Here is a 25421-nt window from a genome sequence, read left to right as displayed (position 1 = left end):
TTTGTGCTGAAATAACATCAGTCAATTATTTTTCTTATTCTGAATTCAGCGATTCCCAAGCTTCATTAGTTCTCAGACAATTTTTCCATTGAGTTCTAACTTTTGTTGGGTTTTGGAATTATTTTTTCATCGATTTAAAATTTTTCTTCATTTCGAAATTTTAATTGTTTCTTGTTAATCTCCATGTAATTGTGTCTTTTTTTAACGGATATTTTTCGGCATTCATGTATGCTTTGTAATTATATATAAATGCTTGGATGCCCATTCTTTGGGATGCCCCCCCCTTTCCCAAGAGAATAAATAAAATCGGGACTAAAATGGACCCCGCGTCAGGTAAGGGAGGCCCTAATACTCGGTACTTCAAGGAACAACGGACACCGAAGAAATAAATAAAGACGTCAAAGATGAGGACCCAGACTTGATTATTCGAACACACCAGCCCCTGATCATTCACGTTATGCGAAATTTATCAGTTTCAGTTATTGAATCAGAGCTTAAGGAAGTTTTTAGCTTTTATCAGTACAAATATATTTTTCCCACCAAAAAAAAACTGTTAACAGAATTTGGTAATTATTGTGGACAATTATTTACTATTTTTTCAATATTGTATTTTCTTTTTTCGTTCCTAGATAGAAGATTTATTGAAATCAATTTTCAAAAAATAAAATATATTAAAACCTCCTTTAACGGCCACCTCCGAACAATGGCCACATTCTGTATGAACCGGGTTGAGAAAAAATGCAGTAGCACATTCAAGTTGAGTTTTAACGGAGTCTTCGCGCTCCCCGGACATTATGGGGGGAGGGGGGGGATAATGTATTCTTTCTTTTCTTGGGTACTAGAATGCTAGATGGGTATAATGGGCTAGATGGGCAATATAGGGGACAACAGAAGAGACCTGCTGCCAGCACTCTAATAACTGACTAGAGGAATATGCAAGTTATCCGATTAGTAGAAACCCTTTGTTTATTTGACACTCCCTACTCCAAGGGATGGTTCCGTCCAAAAATAAAAAAATTAGAAAGAGGAAAGAACTATATATATTTGGGATTGCGAGTACAGCACCGTCTTGAACCATATCAGTTTTTCTCTCTTGTTGCGTTCTACTTTAGCACTGAAGCCTGAATTTCAGGATATCATAATAGTGCTGTAGATCTATGAATCAACTATTATAATATCATTAAAATATAATCATTTATTTTAATAAAAACAATTTTTTACTATCGTAATCAGTTACAGAATCAATTGTCATCTCACATGTTATACACGTAGATCGCAAATTTAAATTTTTTTTCCATAAATAAAACTGCCACTTCCAATAAAGAACACCTCCCAATAGCGGCCACATTTTCACGGTCCCGTTGGTCACCGTTGTTGGGGCTGGGATTACTGTAAAATTATGAATAAGTAATAAGTTCAGAATTTTTTGTTTAAAAAGTCTTGATTTTTCTAATAACTAGGGCCCGGATGATGATGACTTTTGCATTTTTCAGCTTTGTTTTACTGTTAGGGCATTTTCATGATATTTCTTCACTTTTCAAATTTTTTTGACAATGGAAAAGATTGAAAAAAAAATGCATGCTAATTGCATTGAGCACTTATTAAAAAAATACGCTTGTGAATTTTTTGGAAAATAAAATGAAATAGTTCTTTTGGTTTCTTAACCATGGTCACACACAAGATTTCCTCGTGGTGGTGGTGGGGGGGGGGGGGGGGGGAGTGGTTCATTTTTCGTTTTATATACTCCAAAAACCCTATTCTCCACAAACGCGTCATGACCCCCACTTCTGGAAACAGGGCCCTCCAATCAGATTCTTCGAGGGACTATCAATACTGAATTTCTTGTGAAAAAACAAAAAAAAATGATAAGGAACGTTTCGGGACTCCAAGCCGGATTCCTGTCAGCCCCACGCTTATGGGGACTATAACGCCAGTATTCCTAACCGACTCCCGAATTATAACTAGTTCATTGGAAAAATTGTTTTTTTGATGAAATCTAAAGGCTGAGGAAAAAATGTACATATAATGCTGTACATTTTGATGCTGTCAAAATTTTTTCTTTCGGCTTACGAACATACGCATTTTTTTCTAGAACATTGATTATTTTGATATGGTATTTTTTTTTTCCAACTTATAGAGTATTTTTTCAAGTTTTTGGACCATTTTTTAGTCATTTTTCAAGATTTTTGAGAACCTTGATTATGTTTTGAAACTTTTTGTGCTGCCATCTATCGCACATTCAGTAAAACACGTTGAGAAATTTCGTAGAAGAGCAGTTGCCGCTCTTTATACAAATACAAATACAACGCCACAACAGGCAAATTGCCCAACGAGGTGGCTGACTTAAGAACATCATGGATCCCCGAGCCCCTACCTACTACACCACACATGCAACCCCCCCCGCCCGCCCGCCCGCCCGCGGAACCCCCCAACGAATCGGTACATGCGGGAGTGTACGTGTAGTGCAACCTGACGTAAAGTTTGTTTCTGTGTAATGCTTGTTATGTGTAGTGCTGTCATCTGCCCCCAGTTTTGCTAGCTATGAGTGAAGTGTTATGGTTGAATGATTTACCGTTGTAGGACTGTTGCTCTCTGCGGCGAGACTTTCTAACGGAGAGATCGGCTCGCATTTGCGCCTTGAAGTTGGGAACCACAGAAAACCAACTTCAGCCGACCACCACTGTGGGGTTCGAACCCGAATCCTCGCATCACGAGTCCGGCACTATAACCACTCGACCACCACAGCGGCTTTAGTGCAAGAGCTGCTCGGGTTTTCTATTCACTGTTTATTATCATATTTAGTAGTAATAATAATCACTGCTACTAAGCCGTACATGCAACTTGAGAACATCTCTTTCAGTAATATAAGTGCATTAATTAATGTGCATTAAAAACATCTTTAAATCAAGATAATTAAATTCTTAAGTAATTCAAAGTGCTTTCAAGAAGCTGGATCTTCTACGACTTCCTCTGAAATTGCGCATTTAATACTCACATAATGACACAATACGATAATATTATAACAACGTAAATAGTGGAAAATAAATAAAAATACAGAAAAAACAATTGAAATATTATTAGCATCCACCCAATATATTGAGGCGCAACGTTAACATACATGAAAACAAAGCAGAAACACATGTATTACATTAAAGCGCAACGTGTAATTCATTTATCGCGTCTGACATATTACTGTACTTTCGTTTGCATTGCGCTTGTACTGGGCATAAGGCGCATCTCTTGTCCCACAGTAGTCAGCTAGCATCGAGGTTGACCATTTGAACATTTTCTGCAGCTAACATTGTTCAATAGTCCTTGTCACATTTTCACCATACAATAATGTTCGTAAAGCACTTTTTAACGTGTCTGGGTCGTAATCCCGAATGGTTCAAAATCCTGACCCGGTCCAAACCCCGACACATCAAAATCCCGACGTTACGAAATCGGTTTCTATAAATTATGTATTGAATGGACAACGGGATGATGCGACGCAGAATTTGTGACAAACAAATTTTAAGAATTTAATTTTTACCAAATAAGCCGGACTTCCCGCTTTTTTGTCTGAAATGAAAATTTCAGACAAAAAGCGGGAAGTGCAGCTTATACAGTTAAGAATAATTTTTTCCGCGTCCTCACTCCCCGAATCAACGCTTATCCGCACCGCCCCAGAGCAATTTAACAAAGAAATTCTTTGAAAAAACTTTCTCAGGGCCGCCTCTCCATGACTCCCCGACAAAGGTTGGGGGCGCACCAGAGCGCCGCGGAGTACAGTTCGAGAATCCCTGGCCTAAGGGATTCTTTTTTCTTTCTTTTTTTGATAAATTAAAGTTTTTTCAAATTTCACCAACAAGGAACGCTATGAAACGAAAAGTCGACATAACACATAAAAAAATTACACAAACACTGCATAATTTAAAGTTTATGCACTTTTTTAAATGTTTAAAAGTTATTTTTAGATCGGGCTACATCTAAACGGCTGATAGGGTGCTCGTGTTTAAATATGGTAGTTTTATGTGACGCATATTGTTACAAACATTACGCACTGTTTGTGTTACATTTTATGTGTTGTGTCGAGTTCTTTATATATATACAGTAAAACCTATCCAAGGCGGACACTATGAGACGGAACCCTGTATAAACGAAATCAAAATATAGTCCGTTCCGTTTAGTGTTTTCATTTGCACCTTTATATAACAGAAATCTGAAAAACGGAATATTATATCAGTCCCTTGACGTTCCGTCTCGTACAGGTTTCACTGCATATACATACATATATACACAAAAAGTAAATTATTTGAAAAAAAAGAGGGAATACAAGATGGAGTTTATGCAAAAGTGAAATAAAACCTATGCAGTGTTGGTCGTAATCGGGGGAACCCCTGCATGGTTCGAAAAGAGTAAGCGTTTCTGAAGGTGGCTATGCCTGATTGCACTAAAAATATCCTTGTTCTGCGACGTCTGCATTCTCAAAAACATGTTGGACGAAAAAAAGGGAATGAAAAAATGAGAAAAAATATATATTGAAGAAATATATCATTTGAAAATATACAGAGCTCCAGGTCATAAGCAAAATGAAGCATGAGAAAAATATATACACAATTATAAAATATACAGAAATTACAGGGAATTTTTACAAAAAATAAATTACAAATTCAAAATGTAGTCGGCTTAGCTGTTCAAAAAACACGAGATTCAGCATGCAGAGGCCTTCCTTATTGCGAGTAGGGGAGGGCACCACAAAGTACGAACTGTACCAAAGAAGTATAAAAAAAACCTCTGTAAATTCCATTAAAAGTCGGAAAACAACTTTTGAATGTAACTCGATGAAAGTTGTTCTCTTAAAATGTTTTGTAAAATGTGTTTCAATAGACGATACAATTAGTGTTTCTGGAAAAACTTAGATAGCAAAATAAGCGATCCAACCAACTGATAAATTCAAAGTGAAAATTTGCTTATTCATGTCTCTGCCATAAGGGGAACGATATGCTGAACACGCTTGTCACATGTCCTGAAATTTCTTATTTTGGATCTTGTTTATTTTTAAATCGGTAATTTTAGAAACTATCACTAGTTTTCGTTGAATCGACACTTGTGTTTCCTCAGTCTAAACATTTGATGAAAATATTGATTCAAATGTTTTAAATACGGTCACTTGTCTGAAATATATTAAATATGTAAATATAGGAACATAATTAGACATTTAATCGGTTTAGTGAAATAAATCAAGTTAAATTATAAACTTTTAATGGAATTTTGATCGGATTGGTATAGAGTCGATTAACTCAACTAAAAATTTTAACTGTGATTAACAAATGATCGATTAACCGACTCGCTCGATTAATCGGACCAGCCCTAATTCAAATGAAGAAAAATGTACGTGGAATCGGACACAAAGATAGTCTTCATTATGTGTGCTTGCAATAAAGAAAAAAAAACATTATAGAGTTTTCGAAAATATTTTAATCCCATCAAAAGTCCATTTCGTTTTAATTGACGTTCGACTAGTATCCACCGTTCCTGGGACGCATCGACATTATTCACACAATATATGACAAATTATGAACTAAATGAAAGGTTCGTAACACATAACACCGTCAAGAAACCTCCCAATTATATACCACACACAAACTTTCTCTCGCCAGTAATTAATCAAATTTCGCAAATGGATCGCCTTTTGCAAGGGAATGGATGACTTTACGAGACATTTTTCTTCTTTATTTGCTTTCACCCTTGAGTAAAAATTTTCTCCACGAGGGTGATTAAAATTTGTTCATCCTCGAGGCAAAGGTTGATTGATAGCCAACGGGAAATAAATGGTCTTATCAATCAACGGATATTCCCTTAGTCCTCACAAAACTAAAACGGATTTCATTAGCCCCATCCTCATAAGTGATTATTTTCATTTTCCGTACGAGGAATAATTTCTTGCCGAGAAAGCGTTTTTCGCAGACACGAAATCTCTTCGAACTCGAAGCGGAAACCGAATTCTTCGAACAATTTTCATGTAAATTAGTAGAAAATCGGATTAAATAGTCAACGATTTGTCTCTTGGAGGACACAAATTTTACATTTCCTTCTAGCTTAGCAAACTTTTATATATCATTATTATAAATTCAGACATGCCCCCCACACCTTGGAGTAGGGCCCCCAGGATGGGACCTTTTGTCGGCCCCCTGAACAGACTTTCACGGGCCCTAGAGTGACAGAAATTAACACATATGCTGGAAACGGAATGGGGTTTTAGTGAAACTTTAAAAATTAATTTCAAAAATTACCAACACTTTGCCTGTTAACAAAAGCGTGAATTAGCATTGATTTGTTACCAAAGATCAATTCGGAGTATATGAATTGAAGTTAGGTTGAAATCTGTCCAGCGCCATATGTTGGACAATTTTGCAATTATTTTTTTAAGTTTGTAAAAAAACTATTACGTCGTTTCCCAGCATGCGTGTCAGTTTTTATCCCTCTATCAATTACATAATTCTGTGAATTATTGAACGCTCAAATGTTGACTTTTGGATCACCCTGTTCATCGCGGGCGCCACGAATATTGCTGATAACCTACAAGAAACATTACGGAAGTACGGTTACCTGTTAGCAATAATAATATTAATAGCGCAGGGCCGTCATTTCAACTTTATCCAGGTAAGGGGGGCAAAGCACATGTACTCAATATATATGCATATATATCACTTTTAGTGTATTTTCAAAAGCCAGGGGGTTATTGCCTCTTTGTTTTTTTAATGATAAATATAATTAATAGTAGAGTATTTTCATATACACCATAACTTTAAATATATATTGATCACTATATACACATATACACGTTATAATTTTTTAAAGTAAAGTATTTAAAAATTAACACCAATATGTTGCCAGTGAAGATATAACAAATCTGAACTTTGGGACTTGAAGTGTATAAGCTGTCTTTAATGCATTCAATTATTTAATTTTATTTTTTTTCCTCTGTTAAGGCAATAGGTAGCGCTCAAGTTTTTGGTGAAAGTAAAAATCTCAAAAAAATATTTACAAAATTCATGGTTTCATGCAATACTTTGAAATTTAAAAAAATAAACACAAACAAGAAAAATTTTAGTTTAGGCAACAAATTTAAAAGGTTTGGAAGCAATAAAGAACAAAAAAACAAGATAAAAATCAAATTTGGAAATTGCCAAAGAGTGTGGACTTTCCCAAGCTGAGCTATCAAGCATTAACCACTTTTCTATCAAGGACGTAATATTGCGCACCGCCAGTGGAATAAATTCAAACAAGTTGTCTCTGTTTTTTTTTCCTCTCTACTCATCTTTGTTGCTACCCTACAATTTTTTCCCTATTGGTTTTTTGTATACCCGATAGTGATTTTTGTTCTCTGTATGATGTATCTTATGAGAGTGAAAGGAAGAAAGAACAAGTAGGGTGAGGGTGAAAAGAGAAATCTACGTTGTACATACATTTTTATCAACTTATCGATATAGTGTTTTGCTCTCTCTTTCATGCGCTTTTTTTTCTCTTTCTTTTCTCTTCTACCTTTTTCCTTTTTCTAACGTATGCTTAGGTTAGGGCAAGGTTACCATATTTATCACCGATTTGTGGAACAAAGGGCATCTGAATTTCTTGCCAATCGCTTGTAAGCGAAGGGGTAAACACATTGAAACCATTGTAATACAAAATACTCACCACCTCCAAAATTAGATTTTCTCTTCTGATCAAGCTTCCAGTTTTATGATCAAGTTCCTCAGTTCTTTCGCCTATCTCAATCAGTTTCATCAGACATTTTTCCTTAACCCCCTTCGCTTACAAGCGATTGGCGATAAATATGATAACCCTATCCTAACCTAACCACACGTTAGAAAAAAGTAGAGGGAAAGAAGTATAAGAGAAAAGAAAGGAAAAAAAAACCAATTGAAAGAGATGCAATATAACAGATACGTTGATAACAATGTAGGTACAAGTTAATTTCTCTTTTCACCCTCACGATACCTGTTTCTCTTTCTTTCACTCTTATAAGAAAGATACATCGTATGTGGAAAAAAATCACTCTTAGGGTATACAAAAAAAGCCAAGAGGAAAAAAAATTATAGGGTTGCAACAAAGCTTTTGCGATGATAAGGAGAGAGGAAAGAAAACAAGAAGTATTTGTTTTAACTTATTCCACTGGCATTTGGGCGCAATATTACGTCCTTGATCGTAAATTGGTTAATCACCGGTAACAAAAACCCTGGAAATTGCCAAAGATTTTGAAAACTAAAAATTTTCCTCCTTTAGTAGTAGCTCAGTAAAGTAACAATTTGATGCTTGAAGTATTGGAAACTAAAAAAATTTTACAAACTATGCCAAGTGTGAAACGACAATTGAATTACTGAATTGTTCCCTCTATAATCGAATACCCGTCTTAATCGGATATTATACAAATACAAAGGCCACAATAGGCAACCTGCCCAACGATAAGCCTGAAAAATTATGCCCATAAAATAAATGAATGTCAAAAATCATTAAAATACCCAATGTATTATGTGCTGGAACCCTTCCGTACACCATCACTATTAAAAGTCCCGCAGAAAAGTCTCGATTCCTAAAAACTATCAAACATCACCTCCTATTGTTGTTACCCCCGCGGCTTTGCTCTCGTGGATTTGGTAATCTGAACATTCCTCAGCGGGATTCTCCCATATAACATTTGAACCCCTCATGACTCTCTTCGGGGTGGGGTTGAATTTGGAGAAATCCCTTCTTAGTGTGTGTCTCTACATTATAAAATAAAAATACTGACCAAATTTCATATTTGTAGATTCAGTGATTTGGGTTCAGTTCATTCGACTCAGCATATGGGGGCATCAAAGGGGGGGGGGGGGGTTGAAATTGAAATTAGTGAGCCTCTACATTACATTACAAAATAAAAATACTGACCAACTTTTATATTTATAGCATCAGTGGTTTTGGTGTGGTGTAATTTCTCTATAAAGCCGGGTTTTCCAAGGAATACGTTTTTTACGCCGCGTGAACCAAATTAGACCATTTCGCGCAGGCAGAAACGCGTTATATAATTACGCTACGCGTTTTTATTTTCCTATCGTGGCGCATCGGATCAGGGCGGCTATATTATAGTATATGGCCTTGGCATCAGCTACTCTGTCGTCGGCCTGCTCCGGTTTGAAGGGAAGAGAAAGAAAACATACAAGAGTGAAGAGAACATCGGCAAAACGCGCGACCCATTTACTCCTCCAGAAGCAGTCGGCCAATCACGCCCGACGTAAAGCGCTGTCGTGAGCCATATTGCGCTCTGTATGAGAACAGTCATACTGCTTTTCTTATTGGTGAGTGGACGGCGTGTCACGCTGGACGATTCACGTTGCACGCGACACAGAAAACCCGGTTTAAAACATTTGAACCACAATATGACCCCTCTTAGAGGACTCGAATTTCGGAAAAAAAGCCTTCTTAGTGAGTCTTTGCATCATGACACGAAACTAATGACTGAGTTTCGCATTTATGTCTTCAGTGGTTTCGGCTCAGCGATGATGAATCAGTCAGGACATGTTGTTTAATATGTATAGATTTCAGTTTGAAGAGACTCTATTTGTGATAAAAATTGAATTGCAATATGTAGATGATCAAAGAAACGTCAGATTTAGTTACTCGATCGAAGAAACCGAAATATGGATGTAAATGCAAAGAAATACAATCCAATAATTTTCTTAAATCGTGGGCGAGATGATTCAAAACATCCCCGGAATCCATATCTTTGTGAGATCTCTCTTCTTTTTTTTCTCTCGTATAACACGTTCGTATAGAAATGATATCAGAATCAGTACCTGTCATCAACAGAATTCGTGGATCAATTTTCATCAGCCTGATACACAATTAAATCTGCTTATCTATTTCGTTCCGGATACCGATTTCGCTGATGAAACCACAGAAAGGAATCTCGCATTGCCACGCGTATAATAAAACTCAATGGAAATATGAAGGAGTGGGCAAGACTGGGTTGGTGAGAGGTAAAAAAATACGGGGAGGGGGGTGACCAGTTTTAATGAACTTTGGAGATAAATTACATCTAATTTCAAAGCGCAGCATGTGGCTGGACGTTCGTACATAAGAAGTTTATCTCTTTCCACATATAAAGAAATACATCTATAACCGAATACGTTTTTGCTCGGTATTTTTAATCGAGTGTATTAATTAAAAGAGCATATTTTTCTGACCCATGTTCCCACAAAATCGATTCCAAAAGTTAATGAGTATTCGTTCTTATGAAAATTCATTGAATAAATTATTACAGTAATGAATATAAATCTCTCTCTCTCTCTCTTTCTTTTCTCCCCTTTTTCTCATTTGGATACGTTGCGAGAAATCAATTAAAACATATTTTTCCCCTTATTTTTACAAAGATTGGAGTTCAGAAAATTCCATTGCACAAAAGTCATGAACAGCTTATTTAATCTCCCCACATACACGGTTCTTTCAATTCACTCCATCACCAAACATACTCTACCCCCGCTTTGTCTCCATGGGAGATATAAGCTGGTTACAGTACTAAGGGGGTGTGAGTATGCTGGAAGAACCGGGCGATGTAAAGGCCCGGAGAGAGTGTTCCGCGCAGGATAATTTTGAAAGCTTACGACTCATACACTGATGCAGCGTGTGTGTTAATTTTTGTATCTAACAGTATTATTTCCCAAGAAACCCATTGGATATGAACATTCACTGTATAGCAAGGGTGCTCTATCTTTATGAGATTGCGGAAAACTTCATTGATTTGAAAGTGCATCGTGGGCCCCACTCATGTTATCTGGAACAGCACCACGGGTCACTTAAGGGATCTGTAAATGTGCCACGGGCCACTTGGGTGATTTGGAAACTGTGTTGCGGTACTAAAAAAATCTGTAAATATGCCGTGGGTCATGCAAATGATATGGAGATGTACCGCGGGTGTCTTAAGTGATGTGGAGCTGCACCTAAAATCACTTGAGTGATTTGTAAATGTGCTGTGTGTCACTTAAGTGCTCTAGAACTGTGCCGTGCGTCAACCAGGTGATGAGTAAATATACAAATACAACGCCACAACAGGCAAATTGCCCAACGAGGTGGCTGACTTAAGAACATCATGGATCCCCGAGCCCCTACCTACTACTGCTACACCACACATGCACCCCCCCCCTCCCCGCGGAACCCCTCAACGAATCGGTACATGCGGGAATGTGCGTGTACGTGTAGTGCAACCAGACGTAAAGTTTGTTTCTGTGTAATGCTTGTTATGTGTAGTGCTGTCATCTGCCCCCAGTTTTACTAACTATGAGTGAAGTGTTATGGTTGAATGATTTACTGTTGCAGGACTGTTGCTCTCTTTGGCGAGACTTTTTAACGGGGAGATCGGCTCGCATTTGCGCCTTGAAGTTGGGAACCACAGAAAACCAATTTCAGCCGACCACCACTGTGGGGTTCGAACCCGGATTCTCGCATCACGAGTCCGGCACTATAACCACTCGACCACCACAGCGGCCGTGGTTCCCGTAAGTGATCTGGAAATGTGCGGCGGGCATCTTAAGTGCCTCGCAGTGCAGCTCCAAATCACTTAAGTGCTCTTAAAATGTGCCACTTAGTTCATATTTATAAAATTAAGTTTCCAGTCACGTCCCACATCAGATGAATCCAAGCGCCACATTTGGCCCGCAGGCTATAGGTTGAGCCGCTGTGGTGGTCGAGTGGTCATAGTGACGGACTCGCATCGCGAGGATCCAGGTTCAAACCCCACCGGCGCCATAGTGGTGGTTGGCTGAAGTTGGTTTTATGTGGTTTCCAACTTCAAGGCGCGAATGCGAGCCGATCTCCCCATTAAAAAGTCTCGCCACAGAGAGCAACAAGCCTACAACGTTACAAATATTCAATCATTACACTTCACTCACAATTTGAAGAATAGATGGCAGCACTGATATATCAAACAACACTAGCTACACACTCAGACTGTTAGGTGCACTCACTTTGTGGTGAGTGCTCTATGTTCCAGACTCTGCCACGAAGCTGGGCTGGAAAAGATCTTGGCAACGGGATAAGTCCGGTGGCAGAGCCCCTGGCGTTCATTCATTCATTCATTCAGGCTATAGGTTGAGCAGCTTCTTTATTTTCAAATACAGTATATATACACTCCTTGAAACCCCTGATGTGAAGCGATTTCTGTTTTTGGTTAGCAGACTACATTTCCCCCACGATTTATGACTAAAGAAGACTGAATACAGCATTAATGAATGAACTCCAGAAATTTGCCACAGGACTTATCTCTCTGCTGAGTTCTCTTCCATTCCAGCTTCGTGGCGGAGTCGGAAACACGTTATTTCGAGTAAAAAAAATAAATAAAATAAATAAATTTTTACAACATGTTTTCCCCAAACTATTAGATACTGTCGCATTTAACAATTTTTCTTGTGATAACAGACGAGATGGGGTTGGGCGTTGGAGAAAAGTTCCGGGATTTCGTTAAGAAGGATGAATGTACGTATTAGAATGGAGCTAATGTATGTTTCAGAAGCATGGAAGGGGCCCATGCCATCTCATTTGTTATCTTACACTTGTCATATACAGAGGATGCAACAAGCGAACAAAACGAAAATCTTATCGTATGATATAAAATATTCATCGGAGAGAGCCACCTCGCTTAAAACCTTGTCGGTGGGGTTTGATTGGCCTTTTTAACTTGTGGGCAAGAAGTCAACATTAGGTTTATTGTGTTATTATCACTCGCTCCGGTGTATCTGATGAAAATATACAAAATAAAAGTATCGTGTGGGCATAGGGGACTAGGATCTGGAACCAGAGGGGACAGGAAGGGTAACTACCTCTGGACGCAAAAATTAGGGGTGGGGGTGGCAGTTTTAGGTGGGAACGAAGAACACCTTCACAAAATTATCGAATTTTAAAGTTGTGAGGGCGGTAAAAATCCTAGTTACGGCCTTGTTGTGTGGGACAATGTATACAATTAAGGACCACTCGTGCCATCTCGCTCAGCACCTCATTCGGCGTAAGCAACATGAATACGACGATATAAGAACATAACGTGTGTGTAGACATGAAATACATGAAGAACTGAAATAGAGGGAAGAAAAAGTACATTCATGTATATATACATTCATATGCATACACATATGCACAATTGCCTGTTCAATACAGCAATCTTTCCGTTTTAAGCTTTGTTTTTGTGGTGAAGGGAGCGATATTTTACAATGGGCTGATTGGGTAACTGCAATATTGAAAATTGCAAAAAAAAGAACTTCCGCTCTGATAATAATTTAAAAAAGTATTTTTAGAATTTGTTAGCCCTCTACGCTTCAGCCCCATAAAAACGTAATAAATGGATGCTGTTAGCATATTTTCAATGGAAACGATGCATCAACACAGCAATATAATTAATTAGAATGGATTTTTTAATCATATAAAATGATCAATTAAAGGGAAAACATTGCTTAGATTTTAATGTGAACAGATGAAATGTTGCTTAGCAAAGTATAGGCATTGTAGTTTATTTTCGAACCTCTCAATCTGATGCAATTTTGTAAAACTCTGAACACGTAAAATTTCAGCAGCTCTCAAAAAATGACACTGAGAAGGACTCTTTCTAGATTTTAAGAAAAGTACCGTAATTATAATAGCCATATTTAGCACTGAAATAACACTAAAAGATGTATTTTCTAAAATACCAAAAAAAAATAATAAATAAAAATTAGAAAAGAAATTGGTACAGTGGGGTTTTCGATCATGTACATGTATTTGCCATGTACAGTGAAACTTCGGTTAACGAGTGGTTCAGTTAACGAGCATTTCGCATAACGAGCAAAAATTTTGCCCTTTGTTCATTTATTTTCACGTTATCACAACTGAGCTGATGGTTTTTTGCTTTCGCTCACACACGTTATGGAATTGTGGGTAATATTCTCCTTTAAAGCCTCCGGTAAGCGTGCCTCACTCGGAAAATTAACACACGTGCGAATGTGAATATTCACGATGTGAAACTAGTTAGATGTATCATTTTAGCCATGCGTACATGCGCATGAAGTTTTGGTATCTCAGCTGAGGAAGGGAGAAGTAAGGAGAAGTTCCTTACATAAAATGAGATTGGAGAGATGGGTAGAATGTGGGAATCTGTGCAAAACTCTGTAGAAGAAAACCGCCCAAATAAAGCTGTAGCAGTGTGCGAGCAATGAATTTGTCCAACGAGAACACTGCAATTTTCCATTTCCCAGAAATCCTAAAAAGGAGGCAAAAGCAATAGTATCATTAGATAAGGCTCTTTTTGAATGTCACGCAAAAAGAATAAGTTTGCAAACAACAGTGAGTCTGTAAATCATCCTAAACGATAGTCCTCCTCTTTCTCGTCGTTTAGATTAAGTTAATAGTCAATAATATTCGTAAACATTATCCAATTTTGTATGTTTATTTATGGCGTTATTTATACTATGCATATTTTATTGTATTATATTTTATTATTATTGTGTTTAATTATCGATTGAATGACGTTTTTATCAGTCATTTTTATGTGAGTGAATAATTGTGGAACGAATTATGCGAATTTACATCATTTTCTATAGGAAAGTTTGATTCGAATAACGAGCTATTCGGATAACGAGCACATTGACGGAACGAATTAAGCTCGTTAATCGAAGTTCCACTGCATATTCAAATATACACGAGACCATTATAAGGTTAAGAGCTGACAAAATACTATTTAATGTTTTTTGCTCACTGCTGCACTTGTTCCGAGAGATACGGTCAAGTATTTTGAGATGTATGAAACAGCGAGTATTATTACTCTGGAAGCACAGGCGTACGCAGGGAGGGGTTCGGGGGCCTATGCGAGGAAGGGATTTAAAACATCAAAAATTCAAAATAATTTTAATTTTTTTTAAATTAAATTTTTTAAAGAAAGTCGCTTCTATATTATTCATATATTTTTCAAGTTTAGCTGCCGGGCAATCGAGTGGTTGGTGAGCTAGCCTCCGACTGTACAGGTCTGGGTCCGGGTATGAATGTGTCTACTAACATTAACAAATTCCCTGGACGGATCCCTTAGTAACACGTGAGGATTACGTTATTGAAAAAAAACCTTAACGTGTAATTTGAATCAATTTCTGTTAACTTAAATGCTTTTTGATGGTTAGCAACTCAAAATTTCTTGAAAGAAAATTCTTGCCCCCCCCCCTTCCTAAACATTCTGTGCCCCCTCCAAATGTCTATCCTGCGTACGCCCCTGTCTCGAAGAAGAAAGTACGGAAACCCCCAATCCACACATTAGCAGATTCATTTATGATGATATAGTTTCATCATTGAAAAAATAATTCTATCTTAGATATCCAGAATGATTAAGCCCATAAATTTCTCAAATTTATAGGTTTTAATTTGCGATTTGGAACTCGAAAATGCAATCTTTTGTCTCTTGGCAAATTTTTGTTTCATCTGATGAATGATCAGAAAAATATTTCAATAAATTACCCTTTTATGATTTCTTCAAGAGATACTGCAATCAATTTCAAAAGATAATCAAGCATGTTGTATGATCACAGTATTTCGAAGTTCATTGAAGAAATTTGAAAGTGTTGATTCATCGTTGATTAAACGCAAATGATGATTAATGTGCCATAGTCTTAAAACTTCCAGGAAAATATTAATCAACCGCTTATTTCCACAAAACCTTAATAATGCATAAACAAAATAACTTCAAACTGAACGGAACGAAATAAAAGTGCTTAAAATACTGTAAGGATCATTGAAAAAATGGGAAAATAGCGGCTTCTCTAAAAGTTATTTTCTCATATATGCACGTGTCTTTTTTTTTTTTTTTTTTTTTTTGTATTTCCAGACTTTTATTTTTGAATGTGTCATCAAAAGGCTATTGTGCAGCATTTTCTCATTTCGTATTCGTAATCAAAGAGCGCAAAAGGGGTTTGACGCGGACCGTGGTTTGGCTTCCTTTTGGTACTTGTCCTTCAATAGAATAGAAGTGAATGTAAGGCGAAGAGAGAGAGGAACCAAATCACACACACACAAGTCTTTCAGACTGGCGTAAAAAGGAAATATGGGAAACGCCATTGTTCTTCAATAATTACAACCCAAACTGCGAACAAAAGTAATTGGCTTCCTTACGTGGAGACCTTACGTTTCCCTTTATGTTCCCGCTCCTGAGCTTGTTCATCTGAAAATGACAGAAAATCCTGAATGTTCTAAAATGTTTATTATAATCAGGAACCTACAATCACCACAGACGAATAAATTTGTGTGTATTACTTTTTTCTTTTTCGTCGAACTTCTCTCCCGTTTAATAATTTCTCTTGTTAAATCGAATCGAAAGAATCAATTCTTTCACAGAAACTTCAATGAAATGTTTTTCTCACGAAAAAATTAATGATTTATTTCAATTTTTAAAAAACAGGAACCGAAGAAAAAAGAGGTTTAGTTTATTGAAATCCGTGGCTGTAATTACTTGCATTTATGAAATATCAAAATTTGAATGGATTTAAAATTTTTGAAATCAATGTCATTGTGTTAAGGGGTCTCACGACTCTTTCAGTATGAAAAAAGGAGAAAAATGTTCCCTTACTTTGAGTGGTTTTCTTAAATAGTAAATATCACTCAATCAATTCAAAAACTTTATATGTTCTTAAGAACATTTCATATATTCATAAACATTTTTTATTTGTCACTCTAGTTTGTATACTTTTTAAAAAAAAAAATTTAATTTAAACAAATATTCCAGATTTTTTAAACCGCAGTATCGCACCATCCGTAAGATTGTCAATGAAAAAAATCAGATAAATTAAATTTTGTGGCACGAAATTAAACTAGGTGAATGCCCAAATCGAATAGACCTCTATTGTGGCAATTGACAAAAAGGAACTATTTAAAAAAAAATGTTAAACACAAATTTTCAAAATTTACTATTTTTTTGAAAATGTACAAATTTATAAAAATTCAAAAAATTGTCGGATATCTACAACTGAGGTCTATTCTACTAGTATATGTTATATAAACATTCTTGCAAAATTTCAGCAAATTTAGTCCAATAGTTTTTCTTTTATCTTACGGATAAACTCCAAAAACTACATTCTGAGTAAATCGCGTTTAAAGTTTTTTTAAAGTGTAATTTGCATACTTTTTGTTTTCACTCAATCAAAAGTGCCCCTTTTGATATACCAGACCTTCTTGATCAAGGATATGTTTATTTGCTTCACTTTCATGCATTCGTCTTGCTCTCCTGGCCTCTAATGTGGTCAAGTCAGCACGTCTTTCAGCAACTCGCACACGCTGCTGATCTGCTTTCGTAGCTGCTATATGAAAAAAACAACCAGGCTCCATTCCTAGTGCACTCAGAACCTTTGCCCTAGCAGTTGCTCCCTCATTAAAACTTATTACAGCTTCATTGACTGCAATTTCTGCTATTTTTCGCCCACATCCTGACACTTTAGGGCAAAATTTCCAAATTAAGTTGTTTAGCGACTCATTGTTGTTTTGCGTTTTAGCTCCTAAACATCTCTTTAGAAGCTCAGGTTCTGATAAATGTATAAAAACCTTTTTGATGTGTTTTGCAATTGCTGGAGGAATAGGGTTCCTATGATGATACTGATGTACTTGACCTTTGGGTGACTGTTTATATTTTTGGTACTTACACCAGGAGTCTGAACCTTGAGGACAAAAGAAGTGCATCGGTTCAGCATCAGTTGAACAAGTATGGCAGTAAATTGCCCAGACAGCTTTCCGCATATCTTCTAACGAGCCACTGTTATTTCTTATTGCATTTCCATAATAACATGATAACTTATCGATAAGTTTGTCAGTTAGACGTCCTTTTCCACTGAGCAGTTTCCCATCTTCAAGTTTCACTCCTTTCATTTCGGTTTTTAATTTGCGAAGTCTAGTCCCCATGCGCTTTTGAACATGTCCCACACATTCTATTTTGGCGATTGGCACATCTTTTCCATAGGGGTTACATCGACTCACTTCCAGAAATGTCTTTGCATCACCATCACCAATGTATTGCACATATTTCACACCCCGTCTCTCAATGGATCGTTCGAAAATTCGCCTCATACCGTCAACTTCCATCTTCCCTGCTGATCCCACATGATTCTGAATACATTCATGGGAAGTTGAAGCAGAAAATTCACATTTTTTACAGTAACTTGACATTACTTCGGTGTCTATGGCTTTACCGCTTTGTGCGCCAACCACAGTGCACACACCAATCCGAGAAGTGTGGCCCCTAGTTTTCCAGGTACCGTCTCCACTTACACAAATCTCTGTGGATCCAGTGAGAGAAATTTCATTCTCAGCAGCTTCTTTCATAGAAATTATTGCCACATTTGTAGAAGCGTCTCTAATCTTATTTGTAATTTTATCATACGCATTTTGTGTGACAGGTGAAGGAAGATTCATTGTCGCACAGAATGTTTTTAGACTCGCCAGTCCTTTTCCCAAACAGCGCATAGCATATATGGCTCTTCTGTTTATCTCAGCAATATGATAGTTCTTCCCAATCATTCGAGAAGACCGTATCGGCTTCAAATATTTACACTTACTACAGTTTATGATGAAATTTGATGCTAAGCCTCTGATTTGACCCTCTGTTACATCAATTTCACCATGACAAGTTTTGCAGCACAACAAACTCTTTAAATTTGAAATAAATAGTGATATCTCAATAAGTCTATATCCTTCAATCGAAGACGTTGCAGGGCTTTGTGGAGTCTTGAAGCTAGGAACACTCAAGTTCAGTTTCTTTGCAGATGCACTTGTGGATGCTGTGTCGTCCATCCTTTCCCTCTTGGGAGTATGCTGGTTTCCATAAAAGCTACGCTTTCGTGATCTGTACCCACATTGCTTCAAGTACTTTGAATTCATTATCCACGAATAAAGATAAAACTAATTAATAAAAAGTATATTTCAAAAACTCAATATTAAAAAAAGCAAGATCAAAAATAAAAACGAGATGTGGAAATAGCGTGGTTTCATACGAATGTAAACAAACAATGTTCTGGAGTGGTATAAAGTGCTTATCTTCTTTTTTTCTTCTTTAAAGTAGTCTGTAAGATATATAGATTCAATATCTTCCTTTTCTTGAAAAAAAATCTCCGCTTGCTCTGAAAGAAGTCACGGAAAACAGAGAAATATCTATATTCAAAAGATGGGCGTTTAAAGGGCCATTTAAAAGGACCTTTAAATTTCTTTGTTTACAATTATTTTTTCTTAAATAGCAGAAGAAAGAAATGGCCGATCGACAAGCGGTTTTTTGCATTCGATTCCTGATGAAATGAAGAATTTTCTAAAATTGTTTTTGAAAAATCGATTTTTTTAAGCCTCAAAGAGTAGTGAGACCCCTTAAATCAAACATTTCTTTTCAGTTTTAAAGAATATATTTTTGAAAAAAAAACAACTTTGGGATGCAATATTAATTGGAAATATGTTAATTATTTGCAAAGTTGTTACACGGTAAAGTTCAAAATGCAACGTGAAAAATTTCAAAGAGTTGCAGAAAATTATTATAAGCTGTGTTTTCATTGAAAACATAGACAGGAAACGTCAAGTAGAAGAAAATAGGAGACCATTACTAAACCATACCTAAGAAAGCTTCAATAGCTGGATGATACGAAGATTCACCTGGCAAATGAGAGAACGTGGATTCGATTCTCCGTAGAGGCAGCTGAGATTTCTTTCCTGAATTTAATATTTGCATCAGCCGGCTGTTGAAACCTTCGTATGTGTAGCGGAGAGTGGCATTATTTTTGATTAAACCACATTTTAATTTTGCAACATTCATTAAAAGAAATTGATGAATGTGCCGGAAAGTGCCATCTGTATATATGCGTTGTCATAGAAGCCCTTGAAATACCGAACTTACTCATGTAGCATCCTTGAGCAAAAGTGTGACGCCAGTATCACTGCTTTAGTCGATGGGTATCCTTGATATATTTTTTTTTTAAATAATTTTCGAGATATACCTGTGAGGTAAACCTGTTTTTTTCTCAAAGAATGGCAGACGACGATTCTACTCTCCTTTATAGGTGCCTTACGTATTCATTATACTAGAGCATAGTTTCCCAACCTTTTTTGGCCCATCGCCCCCTTCAGAAATTTTTCCTTCCATCGCCCCCCAACGCAATTTAACCCATAGGATCCTATGCTAAACCCGCAGCTTCTACCGCCCCCCCCCGGAACTTTCCATCTCCCCCAAGGGGGCGTTAACGCCCACGTTGGGAATCACTATACTAGAGTTATCCGTGTTTGGTGTTAAAAGAAGTGGCCAACCGTCTTCCACATTTGAAATGAAAATGTCAAATGCCTGAATTTCTGTGTTTATGTAAGTATCGTGTTGAAATTTTCTGCCTGCTCTCTGTGGAGGGACATGCTTCAAATAAGAAACCCAGCTCGCATTCCCGCCTCGAGTTATAAGAGAGACTGCCCGTAGGAGTACAATTGAGCTATTAGAGTTTCTTTTCTGTGGGGGTAAATCTTTTCTCAAAGTACATAGTTTATAGTAAAACGATCGTTGTCTCTATAATGAACCTGCTGCAATTCTCATCATTGTAGCTGCGGATATCCCGCAAAACTCCAGGTATCTTTAGCTTACGGCTGACAACAACCGGCATACATGCTTTGGACATTTACGAGCCGTAAAGCAAAAACTTTACGAATTAAACTTACGGCCAAAACATATTTGTAAATTTTCTGGATATCTGGATGATCTAGGCATCCTGAACTAACTTCACGCACACATCCCTCAGTTATATCCCAAAAATGGTTTCGAGGAACTAGAAAATGTACAGAAATCACTTGACTACGAGTACAAAATGCAGCAAACAACAGAGTACAATGCTAAAATGAATTTCGGAAAATTCGACACCGGCCTCTGCGGGGAATCAAAAACCACCGTCCTCTCCCAATCTGAGCGAGCCATTATCTCCTAGATACAGGATACATCTGGGAGAGGTAATGGGCGAGCACACTAAACCAGCGCGCTATGCGAAGATTTTTAATAGCTGGCTGATGCGAAGATATATTTAGGAAGAGAGAAAATTCAACCGCTGCGAGGAATCAAACCCACGTCCTCTCACTTTCTGGGTGAACGCCCTAGACCACTAGACTACGAAGGCAACGTATATCTCAATCTTTCCTTGGAGCTCGTGTACACTGAACGGGACCGTACATAGACGGTCGGAACTAACTCAGGTGAAAACTTACAATCGCTGACACTGCCACCAGATGGCGACTTATCCGAGGATGACGTTACTCTCCGCTATCCATATGAAGGTTTTTAAAAGCTGGCTGATGCGAAGATATGTTTTTGGAAAGAGAGAAAATTATTCAACCACTGCGGGGAATCAAACCCACGTCTTTTCACTCTCACGTTCGATTTCTCGCAAGGGCAGTTGAATTTTCTCTCTTTCCTAAATATATCTTCGTATCAGATAGCTGTTAAAAGCCTTCGTATGGATAGCGGACAGTGACATCATCCTCGGACAATGCGCTATGGTTCATACGGGCTGTGAAAGTCCAAATCACCCACTACAAGCGTGAGTAAATGTAATGTTGAAAATAATGATTTTTTAATGTAATTTTTATATTCGCTAAAAAATACAAACGGTCAAGTTTTACACTTCCTCATTCATCGGCGGTCTGTCGGTGACTGGCAGCTTCTGTAGGCAGGAATAAAAATTTGTAACGGTCAAGGTCGACCGCCCCGTAAATATATGTGGTGCCCGAGATCCGCTCTCGTGGCGAAGTCGTTCGAACGAAGTAGTAGTTACAGTAGGATGTCGTCCACCCCGTGTGGGTTGCTTTGTATATGTACGGATTTCCCCAACGATGTAAATTTCTATTCCTTTCCTTACATAAATTTATTACACCAAACCGTACGAGCCTGCCACTTGGCACCCTACGTTGGGCGCCAATTTGAAGGGGGAATCGTCGTCTTGTAAAGCGCGAGACTCGTAATTTTTCATGTTGGTCTCCAATTTGTAGGCTTGTACGGTTTGGTATACATGTACTTTAAATTGAAGAAAACCGTACCTACAAAGCAACACACACCGGATGGACGACACCGTATAACTACTTCTTCAATCAATCAATCAATGCCTTTGTTTTAGCAGGGTTTTTTGGCTACAGCAAGGCCCTCTCCCTGCAGCTGGTAGAGATTTTCTACATCAAAAGGGAAAAAAAGATTAGTCAGACTGCTCCCAGAAATTAAGAGCAAAAAAAAGGAAACAAAAAGAAGGGAAAGGAAGAGTGGGATGTCTTCAGCTGCACAGGACAACGATGCAGCGCCTACAAAGATAGAGGTCCTCTATATTAGTCATGATAGAACAGAAAAGGGAAAAAAAATCAATCGAAACGATGGGAATCCCAAATATATTTTTGAACCAAACCAGAAATAATGATAGTTAGGAGGAGAAATCAGATCTGGCCACTCTAAAATGTATTTTTTTGAGAAAGGATCAATGAGGATATAATTGCGAATATTTTGATAGAAAGGACATGGGAAAAAGCAATTATTAGCAGTTTCTTCCATTGGACAACTTCTTCCTTCAAACAATTCTCAAACTCTATTCACCTCGATAGCGGATTTCGGGCGCCACCTACATTTACGGGGGTGGTCGGCCTTGATTGTTACAAATTCCCTTGAATGCTCACTACGATTTCCTAAAAAAAACGTGCACTAGACCACGCCTTCCTAGCTTCATTGATTCATGCACGAAAACTTAGGGTCGGATAATTTTTGAATAAACCTCGTAGTTCAGTTTGATGTTATGTACTAGTTTTCAAAGCCTATACGGTACGTTTTTTCCGAATTAAATACAATCATTTTTAGCCAAAGATTTTGAAAGTTTCATATTATTACTTGGACATTCGCTATTATAACTGATCAAGTAACGATATCAAAGAATTAAATCAGTTTAACGATTTAATTGTAGTTATAATAACTTCGGAAACATTAAGTGACGTACTCAGCAAGCGTATCACCATATGAGGTGCAGATCACTCACTCACCGTTACGCGTATAATCGATTTCTACTTGTTTAAGAAAATGTTGTTGGTACTTAAAAATTCATTTGTAAGATGTTTTCACAAAGATTTATTTTGGATCTCATGCGATTACGCGCCGATGCATTTCGAGGCTCGGTTCCGAGCGACGACCCATCACTCATTTTCTCTTTTCACGACGCCTTTAAGGTGCGAGTCCGTCGATGTAATTGCACTTAATCCCCCCTTTTCCAGTTTCACCTCAGTTTTATAAACTTTACACAGAGAAAAGACATAGAGAGAGAGAATGTGTGGCATCGCGCACACACATGCCTCCGCCGACCATATGTCATCCTGATAGTTTTAAACGAAAAAGCTGGCGAACGTGTCAGTTTCACAGGTGCGTTAAATCGATCACCGGGCGAGGCGAAGTCATTTGAGCTCCGGCGTATGATGGACGACGAATCCGAAAAGGTGTCATCCCTTCCAACAACCCGCTGTGTCATTTCTGACAACGAATTTTATTCCTACGAAAATGCCCTACAGAAAAGGACCGAAGATCTGACGCCACACGCACAACCAACTGACGTAGGCATCATATAACGAGAAACAGACTCAATTTTTGCTTTTGTCGTTTTAGGCTTTCTTTTTGATAATTCATATTTTTTGAGTATTTTAATTTACTCTGACTTTTCCATTTAGATTTTAACAAATTGAATCCTCTTTATGAACGTGTGCAGAAAATTTATCGCCAACAATTATACACCGGAAAATTCACCGAAAAAGTGACATAGCGAACGAGTGAGTGGGTGAGCATATGGAGGAGTGAGTGCGTCACTCATATACGGTTATTCACTCACTTGATAACCCACATACTCTCTCGATAACTCACATACTCACTAGATAACTCACATGCCCACTTAGTCACTCATATGTTCGCAGACTCGTTCAATCGCTCTCCCACTCCACCACTCACTCACTCATACGGTAACCACGCAATCACTGGTAACTCACCCTTTCATTTGATCATTTTTGTCGCACCACGGTCATTTTCTGCACACGAGGGCTAATTAGACCGGGACCTACAATGTAGTTCCGATTCCGAACGCAGGCTTGTTTTTCATACTCATCGAGAGGTTGGTGCGCTAACGCCTCGATGGGGGACTCCATGCGGTAGCAATTGTTTGCTGCGGTTAAGTCGCCGTTTTTTGTTGTACCCCTGTGTCAGGAAAGTTTTTCTGACAAGGACGAACCGGGCATCGAACTCACGACACCTATAAATATCCTTTGGTACTTTAGGCGAGCATCTTATCGACCGGGCTACCGCGCCCCCCTACCACTCACTCTCTGTCACTCATACATTACTCAATAATTTATTCGCTTGCTCCATTCATTCGATCACTCACTCGCTCATACATTCACTCACTTCCTCAATCACCAGGTCACTCTGGTCAGTTTTCTACTGTGACAATATATTGTCAACGATTTTTCCTAGCGATAAATCGTTTCTTGGTGAAGTTTTCTCGCGGTGAGTCTTTTGTCGATGAACTTTCCTTTTATGCGAGTGAACGTTTATTTTTTAAGGTAAACGTTTTTAGCGGTGAATTATTTTTCAGTGAGTTTTTCCAGCCCTGAATCGTTTGTGGTTGAGCATTTCTAGCAGTGAGTAGTTTGTCGGTGAACTTCTCTGACCCGCGGTGAATCGTTTGTTGGTGAACTTTTCTAGTGATTCCTTAAATCAATTCTGAAGTCACTTTATTCTTTCAAACAGCTAAATCTGAATAGAAAAATTCAAACATGGGGTACAATATCTGAAACTAACATGGGATCATAGTTTCATTAAACAGATTGTGATGCCATTCAGTTTAATTCGTTCAGAGAAGTCATTGTTTTTCTTTTCCCCCGTCAGAATATATCATCATCATCATATAGAATGCTGCATCAAATCCCCGAGGAACTATAAATCTCGTAATGTTGTATTTGTGACGGGTGTCAAGTAGGAAAAACGTTATAAATCATCATCCTTTACATTACGTATACAAGTATTTTGCTGATAAATATTGCTGAGAGTTTTATTAGAGGACGATTCTAGAGGACAAGCGATGATTTTAGTAGGCTTTGAAATGTTGTCAAACTCGAAAATACCACGAAATTTTGTCGTTATAACAAAGGTGTGGTTACAACTGAGGTTGACGTTTTCAAGACCTGTTAGGTATGAAAAATATAATCAGATGCAATAAAACTATCTACACAAATTTTTATTCCATTATGTTTTAGGATGACCATATTGTAGGGAGAAAATACAGGAAACCGAGTGTTACCAATTTTTTGCAAAATTACCAATTACTGTCTATAAACCCTTGGTGAAAATAGAGTGCTATAGCAAGTATGCAGTGTCATGTAATATATTCCCGGAATAAAAAGTG

General features: G+C 37.7%; 1 protein-coding gene across 1 annotated transcript; it reads right to left on the bottom strand.

Moving 5' to 3' along the window:
- Positions 1–16658: 16658 nt before the first annotated feature.
- LOC149069493 (uncharacterized) lies at positions 16659–18999 on the bottom strand. The gene has a single exon (XM_089249878.1). The coding sequence runs from the start codon at positions 18877–18879 to the stop codon at positions 17152–17154; it is 1728 nt and encodes a 575-aa protein (XP_089106004.1). The 5' UTR covers positions 18880–18999; the 3' UTR covers positions 16659–17151.
- Between the last annotated feature and the right edge of the window lie 6422 nt (positions 19000–25421).

The sequence above is a fragment of the Pholcus phalangioides genome, unplaced genomic scaffold, assembly GCF_987345545.1.
Source record: "Pholcus phalangioides strain wild (caught in Gottingen) unplaced genomic scaffold, Ppha-v1.0 ptg000022l_1, whole genome shotgun sequence".
Classification (NCBI taxonomy): domain Eukaryota; kingdom Metazoa; phylum Arthropoda; class Arachnida; order Araneae; family Pholcidae; genus Pholcus; species Pholcus phalangioides.
This window is presented reverse-complemented; position numbering and strand designations above follow the sequence as displayed.

Excerpts from the sequence above, each read along its gene's own strand:
- LOC149069493 (XM_089249878.1), bottom strand. The coding sequence starts at position 18,879 with ATGAATTCAAAGTACTTGAAGCAATGTGGGTACAGATCACGAAAGCGT.